The 18,782-nt window shown below is 52.3% G+C and overlaps 1 protein-coding gene across 3 annotated transcripts; it reads left to right on the top strand.

Moving 5' to 3' along the window:
• The first annotated feature begins 256 nt into the window (after positions 1–256).
• Positions 257–17,515, top strand: LGALS2 (galectin 2). Of its 3 annotated transcripts, none has more exons than XM_030545822.1 (6): positions 8,935–8,965; positions 10,380–10,531; positions 11,265–14,966; positions 15,336–15,418; positions 15,923–16,082; positions 17,311–17,515. In XM_030545822.1, the coding sequence occupies exons 3-6, from the start codon at positions 14,961–14,963 to the stop codon at positions 17,455–17,457; spliced, it is 396 nt and encodes a 131-aa protein (XP_030401682.1). In that variant the 5' UTR covers positions 8,935–8,965; positions 10,380–10,531; positions 11,265–14,960; the 3' UTR covers positions 17,458–17,515. The 3 variants fall into 3 exon arrangements, with proteins under 3 accessions (XP_030401692.1, XP_030401682.1, XP_030401699.1); XM_030545839.1 differs by lacking the exon at positions 8,935–8,965 and having other exon boundaries at positions 10,401–10,531; positions 11,265–11,397; positions 14,821–14,966; XM_030545832.1 differs by lacking the exons at positions 8,935–8,965; positions 10,380–10,531 and adding an exon at positions 257–849.
• Positions 17,516–18,782: the final 1,267 nt, after the last annotated feature.

Genomic DNA, 18,782 nt, shown 5'->3' with positions numbered 1-18,782 from the left:
GGCGTGAGTCATGACTTCCATCCCTGCCTCTGCCAGAGAGGGGACGGAGGGAGCAGGGGAAGTAGAAGATAGGTTAAATACATTTCTTTGATTTATTGCTATCTAGTTTTACCATAAAGGATGATGGTGGGGAACTCTTATTGCAAAAGCATATTCCATGAGCAAAGTCTGGCCCTAGCACAGAGTACAGCCTCCGAGGTGGAAGTTACGGAGCAGCCTAAGAAAACCAAGCACGGTGGATCACCAGGTCTGGATGGTCAGTACCTCTATAGGTCGTGGTGGCAATCGAGTGTGAAATAGCAGAGCTGCTCTTGGGGATGCTTGGTCCCACGGTTGTCTGGGAAGCTCAAAAAGTCAGACCTATGCAGTCTGGCTTTAACATGGAGCTAAGGGAGGTCCTAGGAGTTACCGCCTCTAAATGCCCCATTGCTCGAATACGGTCTGAGCTGTGCATCGGTCTAGTTTGAGTTTGACTGGCAGTCCTTGGCCCCAGCTGAAAATCCCAGACCTGCTATCCTGCCCGAGGCTCCCTGAAAAACTTCAGTCCTGGCCTAAGTCAGGAGTGGGAAGCAGCTGGAGGAGCCTGTTCCACTGCTGTCAGCACTGTCTATCCTGGCTGTGCTAGAGCCTCACCCCCTGCCATTTGCCACATGCTGTCAGCTTCAGCCCTGGCTGCCTGCTGCTAAGAGACAGCAGGGTGGGGCTGCGGGGGGAGGACTGCTGACTGAAGAAGAAGCAGCCCAGCAGCTGGGAGATGCAAGAGAGCTGGGTGGAGGGTACAAAAGGCAGAGAAGCCTTAAAGGACGAGAGACCTGAAATGTACCTGCACAAGTGCACATTTCTCTCCAGGTAGGGTTCGGTGGCCCCGAGCTTCCTGCTTTGGAGAACTGTTGTGGGCCATATTAATCCCAGATCCCTCCACCCCCCAGGCAGGACTTTGAGTGACTCCCCTGTGGAGGCCTTCTGGGGCGACTGTCATTTGTGTGCCCATGTGCATGGTGTTTGCTGCGGAGGCTCGCTGGCAGCCGGCCCAATCGGAACTAGAAGCCTTTTGTATTTCCCAGCAAGCAAGCTGCCATGCCTTCAGCTCCTCCCCTGTAAGCTGTGACATGGGGGTGTCTGTTCCCACTTGCCCTGGCAATCCCCCAGAAGGGTCACTCTGTGTGAGTGGGGATAGGGGAATAATGGTTGGGTCTAGTGTGTGGGTGCTGGGTGGTGGTGGTGGTGGTCTGTGATTTACCGGAGGTTGCACTAGATGACTGGTGGTCCCGTCTGGCCTTAAGCCCTAAGACACCATGAATAGTGGGGTGCCCCCCGTGAGCTGGGCATGGCGTTGAGAGTGATGGAATCTGTTGGTTTATATCTCAGGTGACACCTAAAGCTGGGGGACCCCCAAGAGGATGACAAACTGTAAATCCTCCCTAGACACAAACATGGGGCCAGATCCGCAGCTGGAGTAAAGTACCATAACTCTGCTGCCGTTGGTGGAACCACACTGGTTCACAGCCGATGAGGATCTGGCCCATGATTAATATTTAATAATATTAATAACATGATTTATTTTTATTGCCATGGTGCCTAACAGCCCCACTCCTAGCCATTGTGCAAGGTGCTGTACGAACATGGTCCCTGCGTCAATTAAACCCTCACGTCACAAAATCTCCATGACACCATACTGTACTTCGGGCAATGCTGGCACAGCCTAGCAAGCGTTTCAGCCTGTACGCTTCCTGTTCTGATTTGTTTTCTGTATCACTGAGGTGCCCAGCCCTGGACCAGAATCCCACTGCCAGCGCGCAAAGAGATGGTCCCTACCCCAATGAGCTTACAATCTGAGTAGCCCAGGGGCTATTTATTCCTTTCCCAACAGGTCCTGCGGCTTGTGCTTTGTTTCTGCCCATTGGGGCCTTTCCTTGGTGGTGCTAGGGCAGGGGTTAAAATAAGGGGCGTGCCAGTGGAGCAGCACAGCTCCCTCCCTTGCTAAAAACAGAGGGGCTCCCACCTCCTCTCCCCGGCACAGCCACTCCTTCCCCCCTGCCCTTTGGCTGATGCAGCAAGAGCTCCCTCTGCTGTTTCAATCTATTGTAGCCTCTGTTCTCTGGTACTGCAGCTGGGTAAACTGATGTCATTTAGCTCGGTGTCCAGATTAGATGGCACCGTGTTTTAGTAACTTCTGGTCCCTGATCCACGGGGAGATGGTACCATGGAGCTGTTCTGTGACTATTCACTCCCTTGTTTTAACGAGATGCAGTGAGTCATAGAGACACCCCTTAGAAATTGTGCTGTGCTAAGGTGCTACATTCAGGCTCAGGAACAGATAACAGGCCTCCACAGGCCTTGCACTGCTGTTGCGTAGTAGCTGGGGATGCGTCTCCCATCTTGGCAGCGGAGGAGATAAGGCTATCTCTGCACTGACGGGTACTGTCTTGCAGTTAGTGTTGCCATCTGTCCCACTGCTTTTATCAGATCTCCTGGCTGGGCGAGTTTGTTTGTTCCTGGGTAGATGGCAATATGTTTTGGCTTGTTCAGCCTGGTACTTGATAAAACTTGTCTGGCCTGATCTGCATTCAGGCATTTAACTTGTATTACTCTTTCCCTCTTGTGGGAGCGAGTGTTTCCCAGCCAGCAATCTGAATGCAATAGAAGGAACAGATCGCTTGTGGGGGCTTGTCTCTCCCAAGAAACCTGGGGGCAGGCCAGATTCAGCCAGGGGCGCAGAGCGGCTCCTGCAAGTAGAACACATAGGGCAGAAAGTCCACTGAAGGGGGGAATTGTGGCAGGCCAAAGCAGCCCCAATCCCTCTGCTGTAGGGAGGCTGGCGTGGGGCAGCTCTGCTTGAAGAGCCAAGGGCTCGTGTCAGAACTGTAAGGTAGTTTCCTGGCCCAGCTGACTGCTGGTGGATTTGAAAGCTGCCCTGCTCTCGTGGAAACCCTAGGGGAGTACACTGGGAGTTGCTGTCACCTGTCCTTCCTTGGGGAGCAGGAAGGATGTAATGAACGCAATCTGTCATATGCTCTCAAGATCCCCCTCTGACCCACGATAACTATATGGTTGTCGTCTGAGGCCTGGTCTGCACTAGAAAATTAGGTTGGGTTAACTATGTCGGTCGGGGTGTGAAAAATCCACCACTCTGAGCAGTGCTGTTAAGCCAACCTAAGTCTCAGTGTACGCAGCGCTAGGTCAATGCAAGAGTTCTTCCATCGACCTAGCTACTGCCTCTCAGGGAGGTGGATTACCTATGTCAACAGGAGAATCCCTGCTGTCAGCGTAGTAGTGGCTACACTGAAGTGCTACAGCTGTTTGTAGCCAAGCCCTTAGTTCTCCCCTGGCGTTTGCAGTTCAGGTTCAGCTCTCTTCCCAATAGCTTCATTTATTTTTGGCATTTCTCTTGGCAGCACACTCATTGCATCAACCTGGGCTTCTCTTAGTTCTCTTTTGGCTATCTGAGGTTCCCCTTTTTAGAGGCCTATTTCCCAGCACTCAATTCAGTTATTTGGGGATTTCTGTTCCCTTTTCTAGCAGGCTTTTATTTTCAGTTTCCATCTGGTTTGGTTTTGCCGTTTCATTCTGTAGGCCAGGGGTCGGCAGCCTTTCAGAAGTGGTGTGCTGAGTCTTCATTTATTCACTCTAATTTAAGGTTTCGCGTGCCAGTCATACATTTTAACGTTTTTAGAAGGTCTCTTTCTATAAGTCTATAATATATAACTAAACTGTTGTATGTAAAGTAAATAAAGTTTTTTATATGTTTAAGAAGCTTCATTTAAAATTAAATTAAAATGCAGAGCCCCCCCTGGACCAGTAGCCAGGACCTAGGCAGTGTGAGTGCCAATGAAAATCAGCTCGTGTGCCGCCTTCGGCACCTGTGCCATAGGTTGCCTACCCCTGCTGTAGGCAATCAAAGGGAGTTTGTTCTAGTTAATTTCATAGCAACATATGGTTTCAACTTGACATCCTCTCTAAGCCATCATTTAGGCCCGGATCCTGCCAGGCGCTGAGTGCCTTCAGACCCCGTTAAAGCTGGTGGAAATTAAGGATGCTTGGCATTTTCCTGCATGCTCCCAGCACCTTGCAGGATCCACCCCCTTGGACTTTGGTGATTTGATGACCAGGGAACAGACATTGTTTGCTCTCCCTCTTGGTAGCTCATGAGCTAGGAATTCTTGTGGCTTCTCTCAACGTGTTGTTTGAACTTCAGAAGCTTCTCCTTTTTTTTCCAGTTGATGAGCCATCCTTGGCATTTCTGTCACATGTGTGACTCAGACAGACACTTTCTGCCTGTCTTAGGGATTTCTGTGACCAGGCAGCCTTGGATCATTGCTGTCCCAGTGTGATGAATAGCCACAGTCACTGATAATGTGCTATCAGCGTTGGTCTCATCTGGCTGGATGTAATGTGTGTGCAGTGATTTATCTGTCACCACCATCACGTTTCGGGTGGGCGTGAAGGATGTGGAGGTGGTCGGACGCTAGGGCGAGCTTCAAGCCACAGTCCCCTCAGCAATGTCGTCGGCAAGCAGAAATTGCAGGTTTGTTTTTACTGCATTGAGCTCAGTCGTGTAGCCTTACGCAGTCCTTGCTACGGGAGACGCTCCCCTCAAAGTCAGTGGGAGTTTGGCCTGTGAGACCCTGGCCTCAGTTTTGAAGAGTGGCCACTAACTGTGAATGGCTCTGTTTTTGGAGGCCCAGTTTGAGACACAAAGGGACTGATCTTCAGAGGCATTGAGCATCTCCAATTCCTGTTGGCCTCAACTGGAGTTGGGAGTGATCGGCTACTCTGAACGCCAGTTTGTCTGGGCCAGATTTTCAAAAGAGTTCAGCTCCCGTTTAGGATCCTAGGGCAGATTTGCAAAACCAGACTGCTCAGCACGTGGGATATGCTGGGAGCTGAGCTCTTTGGAAAATCTGGTCTGGTGTGTCTCAAGTGGAGCACCCAAAGTCCCTGGATACTTTTTGAACTGTAGGCCTCATGTTGTCATGTGCCTCAGTTTCCCCATCTACTCAAGAGGAGGCTAATATTTCCCTTCCACCAGGGCTGCGGTGACAGCGCCTTTACTTTTGTACAGAGAGCTGATGAAAGGTGCTAGGGAAGTGCAGGGTCTCACGATGCTTTCCCTCCTCCCGGAGCACTGTGAATAGGTTTCTCCTCCCCTCCCTTTGCCTGGCAGTGTCGTATCCTGCCTGAGTGGCTGAGGCAGAGCTGGAGAGCCAGCGAGCAACCTGTGCATCCTCGCCTTTGCCAGTGGAAAGGCCTGAGGACAAGCATTCCTCTTACCAGGCCCTTGGGAGGGGCCTTGTTGAGAACCTACCCGGTGCTAGTCTTATTGGAAAACCCGGGAAGTGCACCCGCCCACTTCTAAAGGCCCCTCCCTCAGCCTAGTGGGAGGGACCACTGGATCCAGGGACCAAATGAGTACAGGGGACAACAAATGAGAAAAACAGGGAGTGAGGTTAAGGTCATAGGTTAAAAATGAGTACCGGATGGGGACACTGAGCAGAGAACCTGGGACAGCACCCACTGCTCCTCAAAGGTGTCGAGGGAGCCAGCAGTTGCTGCCCAGTGGGACTCTGCCCGAATGCATGAAACTAGGGAGGAACGGAAATAGGCCCCACAGTCGCAGAGCACCCTCGCATCTATCATCCTCCTCCTGGTAGTGTAGATGGAGAGTTTGGCCAGGGCCAAGAGGAGGTTGACGAGGAGGCCTCGTGACTTCGTGGGGCCACGGATGGGGCTGACAAACACCTGCAGCTCTTTCCTCCAACCTTGCAACGTGCATGCCACTGCCCCCGGTCCCTGAAGAGGCCTTGTACCACCTCAGCAGCAGGGCCACTGGGAATGAAAGGGATGGGCTGGCAGTCAGGGCCAGCTTTAGGAAGTGTGGGGCCCAAGTTGAACATTTTCGACATGGCCCCGGCAGGGTTACCTAAAAAAAACAAACACGTAAAAAAATCCCTTTCATTTCTTCCATGTATTATTTACTTTCCATAACTATATAAATAATAACAAAATTATATATTACGTACATTGCGTAATGTATGTGGATGCATGTTAACCCCACCTAAAGTTCTTGACACTCCCTCCACATGGACCCATGCCCCATCCATCCCCCTTCCCTATCCCCTGACTGCCCCCTGCTGCCCCATTCAACCCCTCCTCTCATTCCTGATGCTCCCCTGGGACCCCTGCCCCATCCAACCACCCCTTCTCTCTGTCCCCGAATGCCCCTGGAACCCCTGCCCCTGACTGCCCCCCACTGCCCCATCCAACCCCTGTTCCTTCCTGACTTCCCCCCCGGGATCCTTGCCCCCATTCAATCTCCCTGTTCCCTGCCCTCTGACCACCCCGACCCCTGTCCACCCCCCCAACACCCTCCAAACTCCCCTGCCCTCTTCCAGCACCCCCTCCCTGCTCCCTTACCGCGCTGCCTGGTCCCATCGGCTGCGAAACTTTTGCATGCATAAGGGCACTTTCATGAAACTTTGTGACTGACTTTCCTCTGCCCTGAAGCACCAGAATACCAAGATGAGAGCAGCCCTCACAGTTGAGAAGTGAGTGGTGATAGCCCTGTGGAAGCTTGCAATGCCAGACAGCTACCGGTCAGTTGGGCAACAATTTGGAGTGAGCAAATCTACTGTGGGGGCTGCTGTGATCCAAGTAGCCAACGCAATCAAAGAGCTGCTAATGTCAAGGGTAGTGACTCTGAGAAATGTGCAGGTCATAGTGGATGGCTTTGCTGCAATGGGATTCCCTAACTGTGGTGGGGCGATAGACGGAATCCATATCCCTATCTTGGCACCGGAGCACCAAGCCAGTGAGTACATAAACTGAAACTTTTCCATGGTGAGTACTTTTCCATGGTGCTGCAAGCACTGGTGGATCACAAAGGACCTTTCACCAACATCAAGGTGGGATGGCCGGGAAAGGTACATGACGCTCGCATCTTCAGGAACTCTGGTCTGTTTCAAAAGCTGCAGCAAGGGACTTTCTTCCCAGACCAGAAAATAACCGTTGGGGATGTTGAAATGCCTGTAGTTATCCTCGGGGACCCAGCCTACCCCTTAATGCCATGGCTCATGAAGCCGTACACAGGCAGCCTGGACAGTAGTCAGGAGCTGTTCAACTATAGGCTGAGCAAGTGCAGAATGGTGGTAGAATGTGCATTTGGACGTTTAAAAGCCCGCTGGTGCAGTTTACTGACTGGGATAGACCTCAGCGAAACCAATATTCCCATTGTTATTACTGCTTGCTGTGCGCTCCACAATATCTGTGAGAGTAAGGGGGAGACGTTTATGGTGGGGTGGGAGGTTGAGGCAAATCGCCTGGCTGCTGATTACACGCAACCAGACACCAAGGCGGTTAGAAGAGTACAGGAGGGCATGGTGTGCATCAGAGAAGCTTTGAAAGCCAATTTCATGACTGTCCAGGCTACGGTATGAAAATTCTGTTTGTTTCTCCTTGATGATACCCCTCCTGCCCCCGGTTCACTCTACTTCCCTGTAAGCTAACCACCTTCCCCTCCCCGCTTCGATCACTGCTTGCAGAGGCAATAAAGTCATCGTTGCTTCACATTCATGCATTCTTTATTAAATCGTCACACAAATAGAGGGATAACTGCCAAGGTAGCCCAGGAGGGGTGGGGGAGGAGGGAAGGACAAGGCCACACTGCACTTTAAAACTTAAAAACTTATTGAATGCCAGCCTTCTGTTGCTTGGGGAATCCTCTGGGGTGGAGTGGCTGGGTGGCCGAAGGCCCCCCCACCGTGTTCTTGGGCATCTGGGTGTCAAAGTTAGACTCAGGACTCACAGTTTGTCAGACCACTCTGTTTTATTAGCACAGCGCTCTGCTAATAACACCCAGATAATGTGAGCACCATGCAAGACACAAACTATCTTATTTATACAGATAAAAGGGCGAGCACTTAGCACGATAACAAAGGAGGCAGAATCTGTTAAGTTTACGTGGGCTAGGCATGCCTATCTTATTTCCTTACTAACTATTACCGATCTTCTGTTAATGTTTCGCCATTAGCACCATTGTTTATGCCTAATGTTTCTTTTCCTGGCACCTGTATTTCAACATTTCTTATTTCTGCTTAAAGGTACATACAACATTTCTTTAATCCATTCTTATTTTTACAATATAATTCAATCTACTTTCACATGGGTGAGGAGGCTATGGAACTTGGGGAGGAGGGCGGTTGGTTACACAGGGGCTGTAGCAGTGGTCTATGCTCCTGCTGCCTTTCCTGCAGCTCAACCATATGCTGGAGCATATGAGTTTGATCCTCCAGCAGCCTGAGCATTGACTCCTGCCTTCTGTCAGCAAGCTGACGCCACCTATCATCTTCAGCCCGCCACTTACTCTCTTCAGGCCGCCACCTGTCCTCGCATTCATATTGTGCTTTCCTGCACTCTGACAGTGTCTGCCTCCATGCATTCTGCTGTGCTCTGTCAGTGTGGGAGGACTGCATGAGCTCAGAGAACATTTCATCCCGAGTGCATTTTTTTCACCTTCTAATCTTCGCTAGCCTCTGGGAAGGAGAAAGATATGCAGCTGGTGGAGGGGAAAAAAGGGAGAGTGATAGTTAAAGACACCTTTTATAGAACAATGGGTACACTCTTTCACGGTAAACCTTGCTGTTAACATTACATAGCACATGTGCTTTTGTTACAAAATCACATTTTGATGGCTTCACCCTTCCCCCCCCCCCCCCCCCGCATGGCTAACAGTGGGAAACATTTCTGTTCAGCCACAGGCAAACAGCCCAGCAGGAACGGGCACCTCTGAATGTCCGCTTAATAAAACCACCCTATTTCAACCAGGTGACCAGGAATGATATCACCCTCCTGAGGATAAGAGAGAGAGATAAAGAACGGATGTTGTTTGAATGCCAGCAAACACTGGGACCATATGCTGCAATGCTTTGTTCTGCAATGATTCCCGACTACACGCTACTGGCCTGGCATGGTAAAGTGTCCTACCATGGAGGACGGAATAAGGCTGCCCTCCCCAGAAACCTTTTGCAAAGGCTTTGGGAGTACATCCAGGAGAGCTTTATGGAGATGTCTCTGGAGGATTTCCGCTCCACCCCCAGACACGTTAACAGACTTTTCCAGTAGCTGTACTGGCTGTGAATGCCAGGGCAAATTAATCATTAAACATGCTTGCTTTTAAACCATATATAACATTTACAAAGGTACATTCACCAGAGGTCCCTTCTCTGCCTACAGCGTCTGGCCGGGAGCCCACCTTGGGTGGGCTTGGGGGTTACTGGCTCCAGGTCCAGGGTGAGAAACAGATCCTGGCTTTTGGGACAACCGGTTTCTCCACTTCCTTGCAGTGAGCTATCTTCAACCTCTCCATCATCATCTTCCTTGTCCCTCAAACCCACTTCCGTGTTGTGTCCTACTCCACTGACGGAGTCAAAGCACAGGATTGGGGTACTGGTTGGTGCACCCCCTAGAATGGCATGCAGCTTATCATAGAAGCGGCATGTTTGGGGCTTTGACCCGGAGCAGCCGTTTGCCTCTCTGTTTTTTTGGTAGGCTTGCCTGAGCTCCTTAATTTTCATGCGGCACTGCTGCGGGTCCCTGTTATAGCCTCTGTCCTTCATGCCTTTGGAGACATTTTCAAATGTTTTGGCATTTGGTTTACTGGAATGGAGTTCACCTAGCACGGACTCGTCTCCCCATACAGCGATCAGATCCAGTACCTCCCGTTCAGTCCATGCTGGAGCTCTTTTGTGATTCTGGGACTCCATGGTCACCTCTGCTGATGAGCTCTGCATGGTCACCTGTGCTGATCAGCTCGCAACGCTGGCCAAACAGGAAATGAAATTAAAAAGTTCGTGGGACTTTTCCTGTCTACCTGGCCAGTGCATCTGAGTTGAGAGCGCTGTCCAGAGCAGTCACAATGGAGCACTCTGGGATAGCTCCCAGAGGCCAATACTGTCGAATTGCGTCCACACTACCCCAAACTCGACCTGGCAAGATCAATTTCAGCGTTAATCCCCTCGTCGGAGGTGGAGTAAAGAAATCAATTTTAAGAGCCCTTTAAGTCGGAATAAAGGGCTTTGTCATGTGGACGGGTGCAGGGTTAAATTGAGGCAACGCTGCTAAAGTCGACCTAAAATCGTAGTGTAGACCAGGCCTAAAACTATTAAATGCCATGCTCAAGGTTGTGGTTGCTACAGCCGGGACATGTATGTGACACTGACAGCTGTTTCCACCTCAAGGGGACTGAGATTTTGAAAGCATTCCCAAGGGCCTAAGAGATCTCCTTGAAGCTAGAGGTTAGGTAATCTTATAGGGATGTTAGTCTCAGTCTCAGTTCCCAGGTCAAATTCCAATTTAGTAAATGCATTCTCTGCTTTTCTCTTTAGAAATGGTATTCTTCTCCTCTTCCTGTCCAGAACTGTTGCTGCCATTCATTGTTAATCAGCTGCCCTGTTCCATCCCAGAGGTGGCTGCCTTTCAGTGTTGTGATTCCTATGTACAGTTTGTAAAGGCCTTTGGGATGAACAGGACTATAAATGTAAGTTGTGATCATTAGTATGGTATTAACACCCATGCGCTTCTCCATGTGACAGTTAGGTCCCCCTCCTCTCGTCTGATTGTCCCATTTCAGCGGCGCTGAATTGCAGACTCACATCCTGTTGAAAGCCTGGCTCATCCTCGCTAGGCGTGTATGGCTGCTTGTGACAGTTAGTCATTCTGGGGCGAGGGCTCTGCATGGCGCTGCACAGTGCCCTCTGCTGTGACCATGCTTGCAGCTGCAAAGCACATATTTGGTTAGGCTAGGCTTCCTGTAGCTCAAGTGGGTTAAACACTTCCTGCCATTCGTGGGGCCTCCTTCCAGGCATGATTCCCACAGTGTGGGGCTGGATTCACCCGCACTTGGGTGCAGTTTGCATGCACACTTTGTGTCCAGGGAGGGGGCATTCACACCCCCTACCTCTGGAGGAGCGGGGGCAGCCAATGGCAGGCCCATTGACCTTCACTAGGCATCCAAAAGGGTGTGGCCTGGAGGAGGCTGCCCAGGAGATACGCTGATCCAGGCACTGGTAGAGCCAGGTGTATGGGCAGCTCGGGTTGCTGGATCCCCACCATTGGGGGCTGCAGCCTGGTTTGTGCTGGCCGACATGGTCACTCTCAATTGGTATCCTCCTCCCTTCCCTTAGAGCTGTTTCCTCCTTTCCCCCACAGGCTCCCCTCCTCCCTTCTTTCCCCCCCCAGCTCATTGCACAGACCATCTTCCTCTTTTGCAGATGCCCTTCAGTGGCAATTCCTCTGTGACTCATCTTCACAAACCCAGAAAGAACCAGAACGAGATTATCATGTGCTGGGATTTCTTTTGGGACCAGAGATTTGATCTTCCACCAGCCTGATCTCCAGCTAAAGGTGAGACTACACACCCTGCATCTTAGGGTACATCTACACTACCTGCCAGATTGGCGGGCAGCAATCAATCCAGTGGGGGGTTGATTTATCGCATCTAGTCTAGACGTGAGAAATTGACCCCCAAGCACTCTCCTGTTGACTCCTGTATTCCACTGCCATGAGAGGTGCAGGTAGAGTCGACGGGGAGTGGCAGCAGTTGACTCACCGCAGTGAAGACACCGCGGTGAGTAGGTCTAAGTATGTCGACTTCAGCTACGTTATTCACAAAGCTGAAGTTGCGTAACTTAGATCGCTTCTCCCCCTGCTTCCCTCAGTGTAGACCGGGCATTAGTCTTCACATGTAAGTCAGCAGTGTGGAGATGCGATGTGGCAGAGACAAGCCAGACATCCACCGTAGTCTCTCCATCAAACACAGTGGAGGCCTCCCTGCAGTTACAAGCTCTGCTGACACATGGCGGGATTCATCCCTAGCCCGGCGCAGGGACCAAGACGGCAGACAATGCACCTCCCCTTAATTGGGGGCTAGTTTGGCCCTTTGGTGGCTGTCAGGGCAGCTGTCATTTACACTATGGTTGCAACAGTCTCTGTAGACCTTTGCACCACTGCCAAAAGCTGCCATTCAGGAATGCCCTGTCCACTCCTGCTCCTCCACTACTGCCCCTGCTCCAGGGTTATGGAGCTGGCTACACTGACTGTGTGCCCATTGGAGACGCTTGCTACGCTGGGGGTATTCCCTGAATCTATATGGCACATGACAGGGATGAATTCCCCCCATCCCCAATGCACCACGAAAAGGGCTCTCTCTATGTGTGTATATATATGTTTCAGCTGTGGTGCTGAAAAGCCACTTGCTCTGGTCCAGGGTGCAACGAAACCTTAATCCGCCTCTGTGTGGAAAAAGCAGAGACCATCCCTTCCCATCTGCTTTGCAAGGGTAGTGTGAATCTGCATGCAGCCACTCTGTGAAGTGACAGGACAGAGGGGGATTTCTGGAGTAACTTCTGTCTTCCAAGATCTTGCTCCCCTTTTTGGGGACACCCCCATCCCTTCCCACCGACCGCATCGGAGCGTCCCCTCTGCACCTGGACAAGATCATTTTCCTCCTTGAAATCTGACAGTCCCAGTTTCCCACTTAATTGTAGCTGTTACTGGGGGAGGGGAGCCTAAAGAGATCAGCCAGGCCAATGCTCCCTCATGGAAGGAGAGCAGCTAGGATATTACTCTTTTGTAGGGTGGGAGTGGGAAGGAGCAGATGAGGTGATGGTCCTGTGACATTGACAGACCAGGTGCCAACTCATGGCAAGTCCCGTAGGCCTTGCTGAACTCTGACAAATGCATAGCTGGAAACCAGTCTAGGTCACCTAGGTGTTAAAATAGGTATCAGATTCATAAAAACATATTTAGTGTTTAGACTTTATGAAATGCTTGTGAGTTGCTACATGCGTTAATCTCACTTACAATAGCTGTGTCCCATGTTCGAAGATATTAGAGAGTTGGCTCTGAAACTCTAAATCAAGAGAGCAGCATTACCAACTATGAAATACTAGTTTGCCACAAGAGGTCTCATCTTCTGCCCAACAAAAGAAGGCCCATAGAAACCAGACAAGCCGTTGTGGAACATCAGAGGACAGAATACTTTCCTGATTGTTTCCCCCTCCTGCCATGAATGGGACGTGCATGTGGACTCGTCCCACCAGCTTGAACTCTGGCGGAAGCAAATAAAAATCCCTGGCAAGGAGGAACTGTATCTTTATGCTGCTTGGACTCTGCGGGGAAAGGATTACTAAGTATAAGCAAAAGATCCCCAGCACATGGTCTGGATTAACCCTAGGGATATATAAAACTTACTTATTATAGATGCTTCTACCTCCCGTTGGAACCTAAGACTGTAACTCATGTGTGTGTTTACCTGCTTTAAGCTTGTCAATAACTCCCTTACTTCTTTTTTTTAGTTAATACATTTGTATTTAGTTTATTACAGGCTAGAAATGTGATCTTTGGTATAAGATCTTAAGTGCAGTTGACCTGGGGTAAGTGACTGATCCTTTGGGACTGGGAATAACCTGAATATTGTGATTTTTGGTGTGAGGGACTGGGAGCTCTCTAGAAGTGTGAGGTGGCACCGGCACCTGGACTGTGGCCCTGTCCACAAGGCCCCACCTCCGCTTGGCCTCTCTCTTCCAAAGTCCCATTCTTGCTCCACCTTTTCCTGGCCCTCTCCCGAGGCCCTGCCCACTGCCACTTGTTCTTCTCTGCCTCTTCCCCTGAGACTCCCCCACTGCTCGCTCCTCTCCGCCCCCTTCCCCAATGTGTCCCACCCGCCTCTCACTCCTCTCTGCCTCCTTCCCAGAACGGGAGTCCTGCCCTAGGGGAGCGACGGAGGAGAGGAGGTGGAGATGAGCGAGCGGCAGTTGGGGGGAGCCTTGGGAGAAGAGGCGGAGCAAAAGTGGAGTGGAGTGCAGGCGGGGTCATGGTTCAGGTGCGGCGCCTCCTCCGCACTTCTGTGGAGCTTCGCTTCTGGTGGTCCAAAGGCAGTGGCAGGCCAGCGTGCCTTCGGAGGGGTGACCCATGCTGCCGTGGCATTTCCCCCATGCATGGCCAGCTTTTTTGGGGAGGTTTAACCTCCCCTGGCCTCTTATACACACCACCCATGGGGATCTCCATCCCCTCACAAGACTTGGAGGGGTTAAGGTGGCAGTTGGGCCAATGAACTCCCCAGGTTGCACCTGCAGGAGGTGCCAGGGAGTAGGGATTAATTAGATGAGACTCAGCTGGGCAGGAACAGGAGCCGCCTGTATAAAGCCCAGGAGTGGGGAGCAGAAAGGGGCTGCAGGGAAGTAGGCTGCAGTCACGGCCTGGAAGAAGGGAGGCATGGTTGGGGCCACAGTTACTTCCTGAGAGGTGGGAGTTTGGGCTGGCAAACCCAGGGAGGTGGGGAGAGCCAGCAAGGTAGGGGAGGCTTGGGAGAAAGGCAGCAAGGTTTGCTCCCCCAGCCACTGGGGAAATGGCTCCAATGAGGCAGTGCAATTGCCCCAAAAGCCTTTGATACCCCAGAAGTGGAGGACCATAGTGGCCTGGCCGCAGGGCCAGGTCACAGACAGGAAGCTGCAGCTCCTGGATCAAGAGGGGCTGCAGGGTGAGAGAAATAGATGAGCTGAAAGGCTGCTAGAGGAGGGCACAGTGCCTGGGAAGTGCTAATCCCCAGAGTGGCCAGGAGGAGGCGCCTCTAGTGGTGAGTGCACCCTCATGACAAGGTCCCTTAGTGATTAAACCCCCTCCGGGTCAGGCAGCTGGAGTAACTTTCCCGAGTCAGCAGAGTGCTGATCCCTTATCAGGGAATGGGGCTGGGGCAGGGTATTGATCAAGACACGTCAATTCTTTGCTCAGAGGAAGTTGGGAAGCAGATAATTCTTTGATTTGCAGCCTTCCCCAACGGCTTGGAGAGATGGGAGAGAGCTGTTAATGTGTAACTCTCCGAGACCTATAAGATCTCCTGCGGGAGGTGTACCTGAGCCAGATCCTCAGCAGTTCCCAGCCGCGTCTATCCAGCACCAGCAAGGAGGATGTCTGTAAGGATTGCGGTGTCTCACCATGAGCTCTTCCCTTTTCTTGCTCTCAGCTATTCCCCTGTATTGCTGGGCTCTCACGTTCTTCCTTTGTGTCTGCTGTCATCACCCCCGCTCAGTCGTTCATTCCCCCTCACCTTTCTATTTCTCCGGTTTCCACTCCCACCTCTTCCCCTCGCCAAGCAAGGAGTGTGGGGTACCAGGGTGGTCCTGGCTCAGGGCCATTAGGTGACAACTGGAGGGCAGGGGACCTGCTTCCGGCCTTTGTCCCGGCTCAGGTGGAATTGCTGAGCTTCGTTCCTTTTCATTTGGGGCAGGGGCTGGGCATGGGTCACCCAGGGAGTCTCATGACGTCAGGTCTCTCTGCCGCAGGAGAAATTTGAAATCTTGAACCTGGATCTGAAAGCAGGGAACAGCCTGAAGATAAAGGGCAACATCGCCAATGATGCTGAGAAGTGAGTGTGAGAGCGGTCTCAGACGAGGGGGGCATGGGCTGCAGAGATGGGGGCAGCACCCCAGTTTCCCTGACTGTACCAGGTCTGTCTCTCTGGCTTGGTACTTATACAGCCCCCACCACCCTTGTAACTGAGTGCTCCGCAGATATCCTGGCCCTGTCTGTGGATGGGGAAACTGAGGCACAGAGGTTAAAGCGACTTGCATGTGGTCAGCCAAGGTGTCTGCAGCAGAGCTGGGAGCTGAGCCCAGGTCTCCTGAGTCCCAGGCCGGTGCCTGAGCCGCAGGCCTGACCTTCCTCTAGGGAAAGTGGGTCTTGGGCTGGAAGCTCTAGCTCTCCCTAAAAGTGGCAGGGTGGAGCCCTCTGCCCCCCATGAAATTGGTAAAAGGAGAGGTGGGTGTAACTAATTCAACTGCCCTCCTTTGGGCAGGGGTGGGGCTCCTGTAGCAGCAATGCTGGCTCCGTGGGGGGAGTCTCTAATGCCTGCTCTGCTCCCACCGCACAGCTTTGTGATTAACCTTGGCAAGAGCCCTAGTGAGCTGGGGCTGCACTTCAACCCTCGCTTCAATGAATCCACCATCATCTGCAACTCCAAATGTGCCAACTGCTGGCAGTCGGAGCATCGCGACAAGCACCTGTCGTTCTCCCGGGGCTCGGAGGTCAAGGTGAGGCGGCTCCTGGGAAAGCAGGGCGGGGGTGGGGGGTGGCTGGATGAGCTGCCAAGCTCTTACTCTGCCACCCTTCTTCCCCTCCTGGCTGGTGTCTTCAGGCGTTGTTTCTCCCTGCCTGCATCTCTGGCTCCTGTGACCCTGAGCCCTCCTCATCAGCCTGTTCAGAGTCCCAGTCCCCACAGATCCTGTTCTCTTGTCATTTAACCCTGCCCATGCTGGAGGCCTCCTGAAGGCTGCTGCCTGTGACCTACCTTTGAGAGCCCCCCCGTGCCTCTGCCCAGCAGGTGCTCACGCCTTCGCTGGGGGAGGGAGAGGGCTGTAGGGAGCAGATCCCTCTTCCCCTGGCCCTCGGATCTGTCTCCATCATTCTCTCCTCGCTCTCACCCCTTATTTTCTTCCCTCTAGTGCTTTGCAGAATGAGACTCTTGGGCCTCCCTGCTCCCTTCTCCTTGGGCAGCTGTTTGTTTGCCTCTTAGCATTGCACAGTTAGATCACCCGGTTTCTCTGTGGCTTGGAAATGGTTCCTTCTCCTTGCCCAGTGCTCCCCGGGCTGGGCTGGCTGGGGCTGGGAAGTGCCCGCGGGAAGGAGACGATTCATTTCCAGCGATGAGTTATTAGTTTTGTTCTTTGAAGAGTCCTAGGTCCATCCTGTCCCCTCGCGCTGTCTGCGCTGTGGGCTAGAGGTGGCATTTCCCCACTGTTGCTAACCCCAAGTCAGATCTGCTGGTGGGGTAACAGTGGGAGAGCCAGTGGGGCAAGGCTTCTGCAGCCACTGGTATTTCATGTGCTGTCCCGCCCAGTGCAGAACAGACCTAAGCAACGCAGTGCATTAAAACAGTGGTGGGCGCAGGAGCCTTGTCTACACTAGGGCTCCCGGTGTTGCCACCACCGTTGCAGCTGAACCAGAGTTAGCAGCGGTGTGGGAGACATTGCCCCCAGTCTCCTGGTGTAGGCAAGACTTTAACTTCCTGAGACAGGCTGATCACTCTGATTTCAATGGGAGTTAGGTGCCTAAATATCTTTGAGGACCTGGGCCTCTGGCACCCAACCCTGCAATGCGTTTAGTGAGCTCAGCTCCCAGCAACTTGCCCAAGGCCAACAGAATCGGGGCCTTTCCGCCCAGGCAGTAGGGACAGGTGCTTGCTGTTGCCAGCCAGTTGTTTGCTTTTGATGCTAACTCCCCTCCCCGTTCCTGTCCTTCCCTTGCTCCCCGCTCTTGCAGTTTATCGTCAGCTTCCTGGGAGACAAGTTCAAGGTGAAGCTGCCAGACGGGCATGAGGTGGAGTTCCCCAACCGGCACAGCTACGACAAGATCACCTATCTGAGTGTGCAGGGTGGGTTCAAAGTCATCTCCTTCAAACAAGAATGATGGGCCCCGCTTCCCTGCTCTAATAAAGACCCCAGGTGAGGGGCTAGTTTGTCCCAACTGTGCTGGCTCCTGTGATGTCCTTGGCCATGACCTTTCAGCACCCAGTACAGGAAAGGTTCTTGTGGGAACACCCCGAACTGGGCTCACCATCTGCTGGGAAGAGGCAGATGTCCGCTATTCTGGTAGGATGTCTTCTCTAGGCACCTATGGGTGTGATTAGTGGAGTGGGAGACAGTGGCTGGGATGAAAGTGTCTCCAGGACACCAGAAGGGGGCGCTGCCCTGGGTGCAGTGACAGAGTGGAAAGGAGTTCCCAAGCCTGAGTGTGCAAAAGAAGGAAATGATTCTTTGGCAAGGCTAGGTTGCGGGTTGCGCTTTCAGCAGGCTGGGATGAACTGATGGCCAGGTGGGAGACAAAGCCCAGGGTTTATCTCAGTAGGAGGGTGGTAATGTCCTGCACCTGCAGAATGCTTTGTCTCCAGGCTGGGGAACACTGCTGGTGCATGGGGAGATTCTCTCTCCTTGGTGCTGTCCCTATACATGGAATTTCCCCACCAGCTGGTGTGAGGTGGCTTGACCTGCCCCCCGGTACCAGGCACAGCATTGAGGATGCAACTGCACAGGTGTTAATAAGTGCTTGCATCCAGCAAGAGATAAGGAGAATATTCCTCATCTCCTTCATTCTTATCACTGTGTCTCTTATCAGCTGGGAAATTCCAGCCAAGTTATTCATTACCCAGCCTTTCCAATATCTTATCTCAGTCAGTGTGGGTGAGAGAGAGGGGGAGGCTTTGGAATTGCAAGGGAATGAAACCTGTGTCAGCTTGCGTCGTTCACATGGGCTGGCACTACCTAATGTCTGGTGAAACCGCTCTGGTTAAAGTTGCAGTGACTCACTCCAGAGGTTCACATGCCACAGGGGGAATGGTGCTGGAGAAAAACTGGCTTGAAGCATTATGGGTAACTCCCCTCCACCCCACACAGCTGAACTATAGGAAGTCTTTGGTACCAGCAGGGGGCAGTCTTGCCCTCTGACAGTCCAGGACAAGGGGTTCCCAGCACAGGGAAAACAGACATTAGATGTGACTCCCCCAAAGCCCCACAAAGGGACACGCCTCACCAGGCTTAAAGTGGCTTCAGAGAAGAGCCAGCTTCTAACAAGTGGGGGTGAGGAAGAACTGGGACGGCTCATCCATAGCTGACTAGTGCAGGGTTCTTACTCCTTCCTCTCCAGCATCTCCTGCTGGCCACGGTCAGAGACAGGATACTGGGCTACCTGGCCCTCGGGTTGGATCCAGTGTGGCAATGCGTATGCTCAGGATATAA

Source organism: Gopherus evgoodei, chromosome 1, assembly GCF_007399415.2.
Source record: "Gopherus evgoodei ecotype Sinaloan lineage chromosome 1, rGopEvg1_v1.p, whole genome shotgun sequence".
In the NCBI taxonomy this organism is placed as follows: Eukaryota; Metazoa; Chordata; order Testudines; family Testudinidae; genus Gopherus; species Gopherus evgoodei.
Note: the sequence above shows the minus strand (reverse complement) of the source record. Positions and strands in the feature narration are given on the sequence as shown.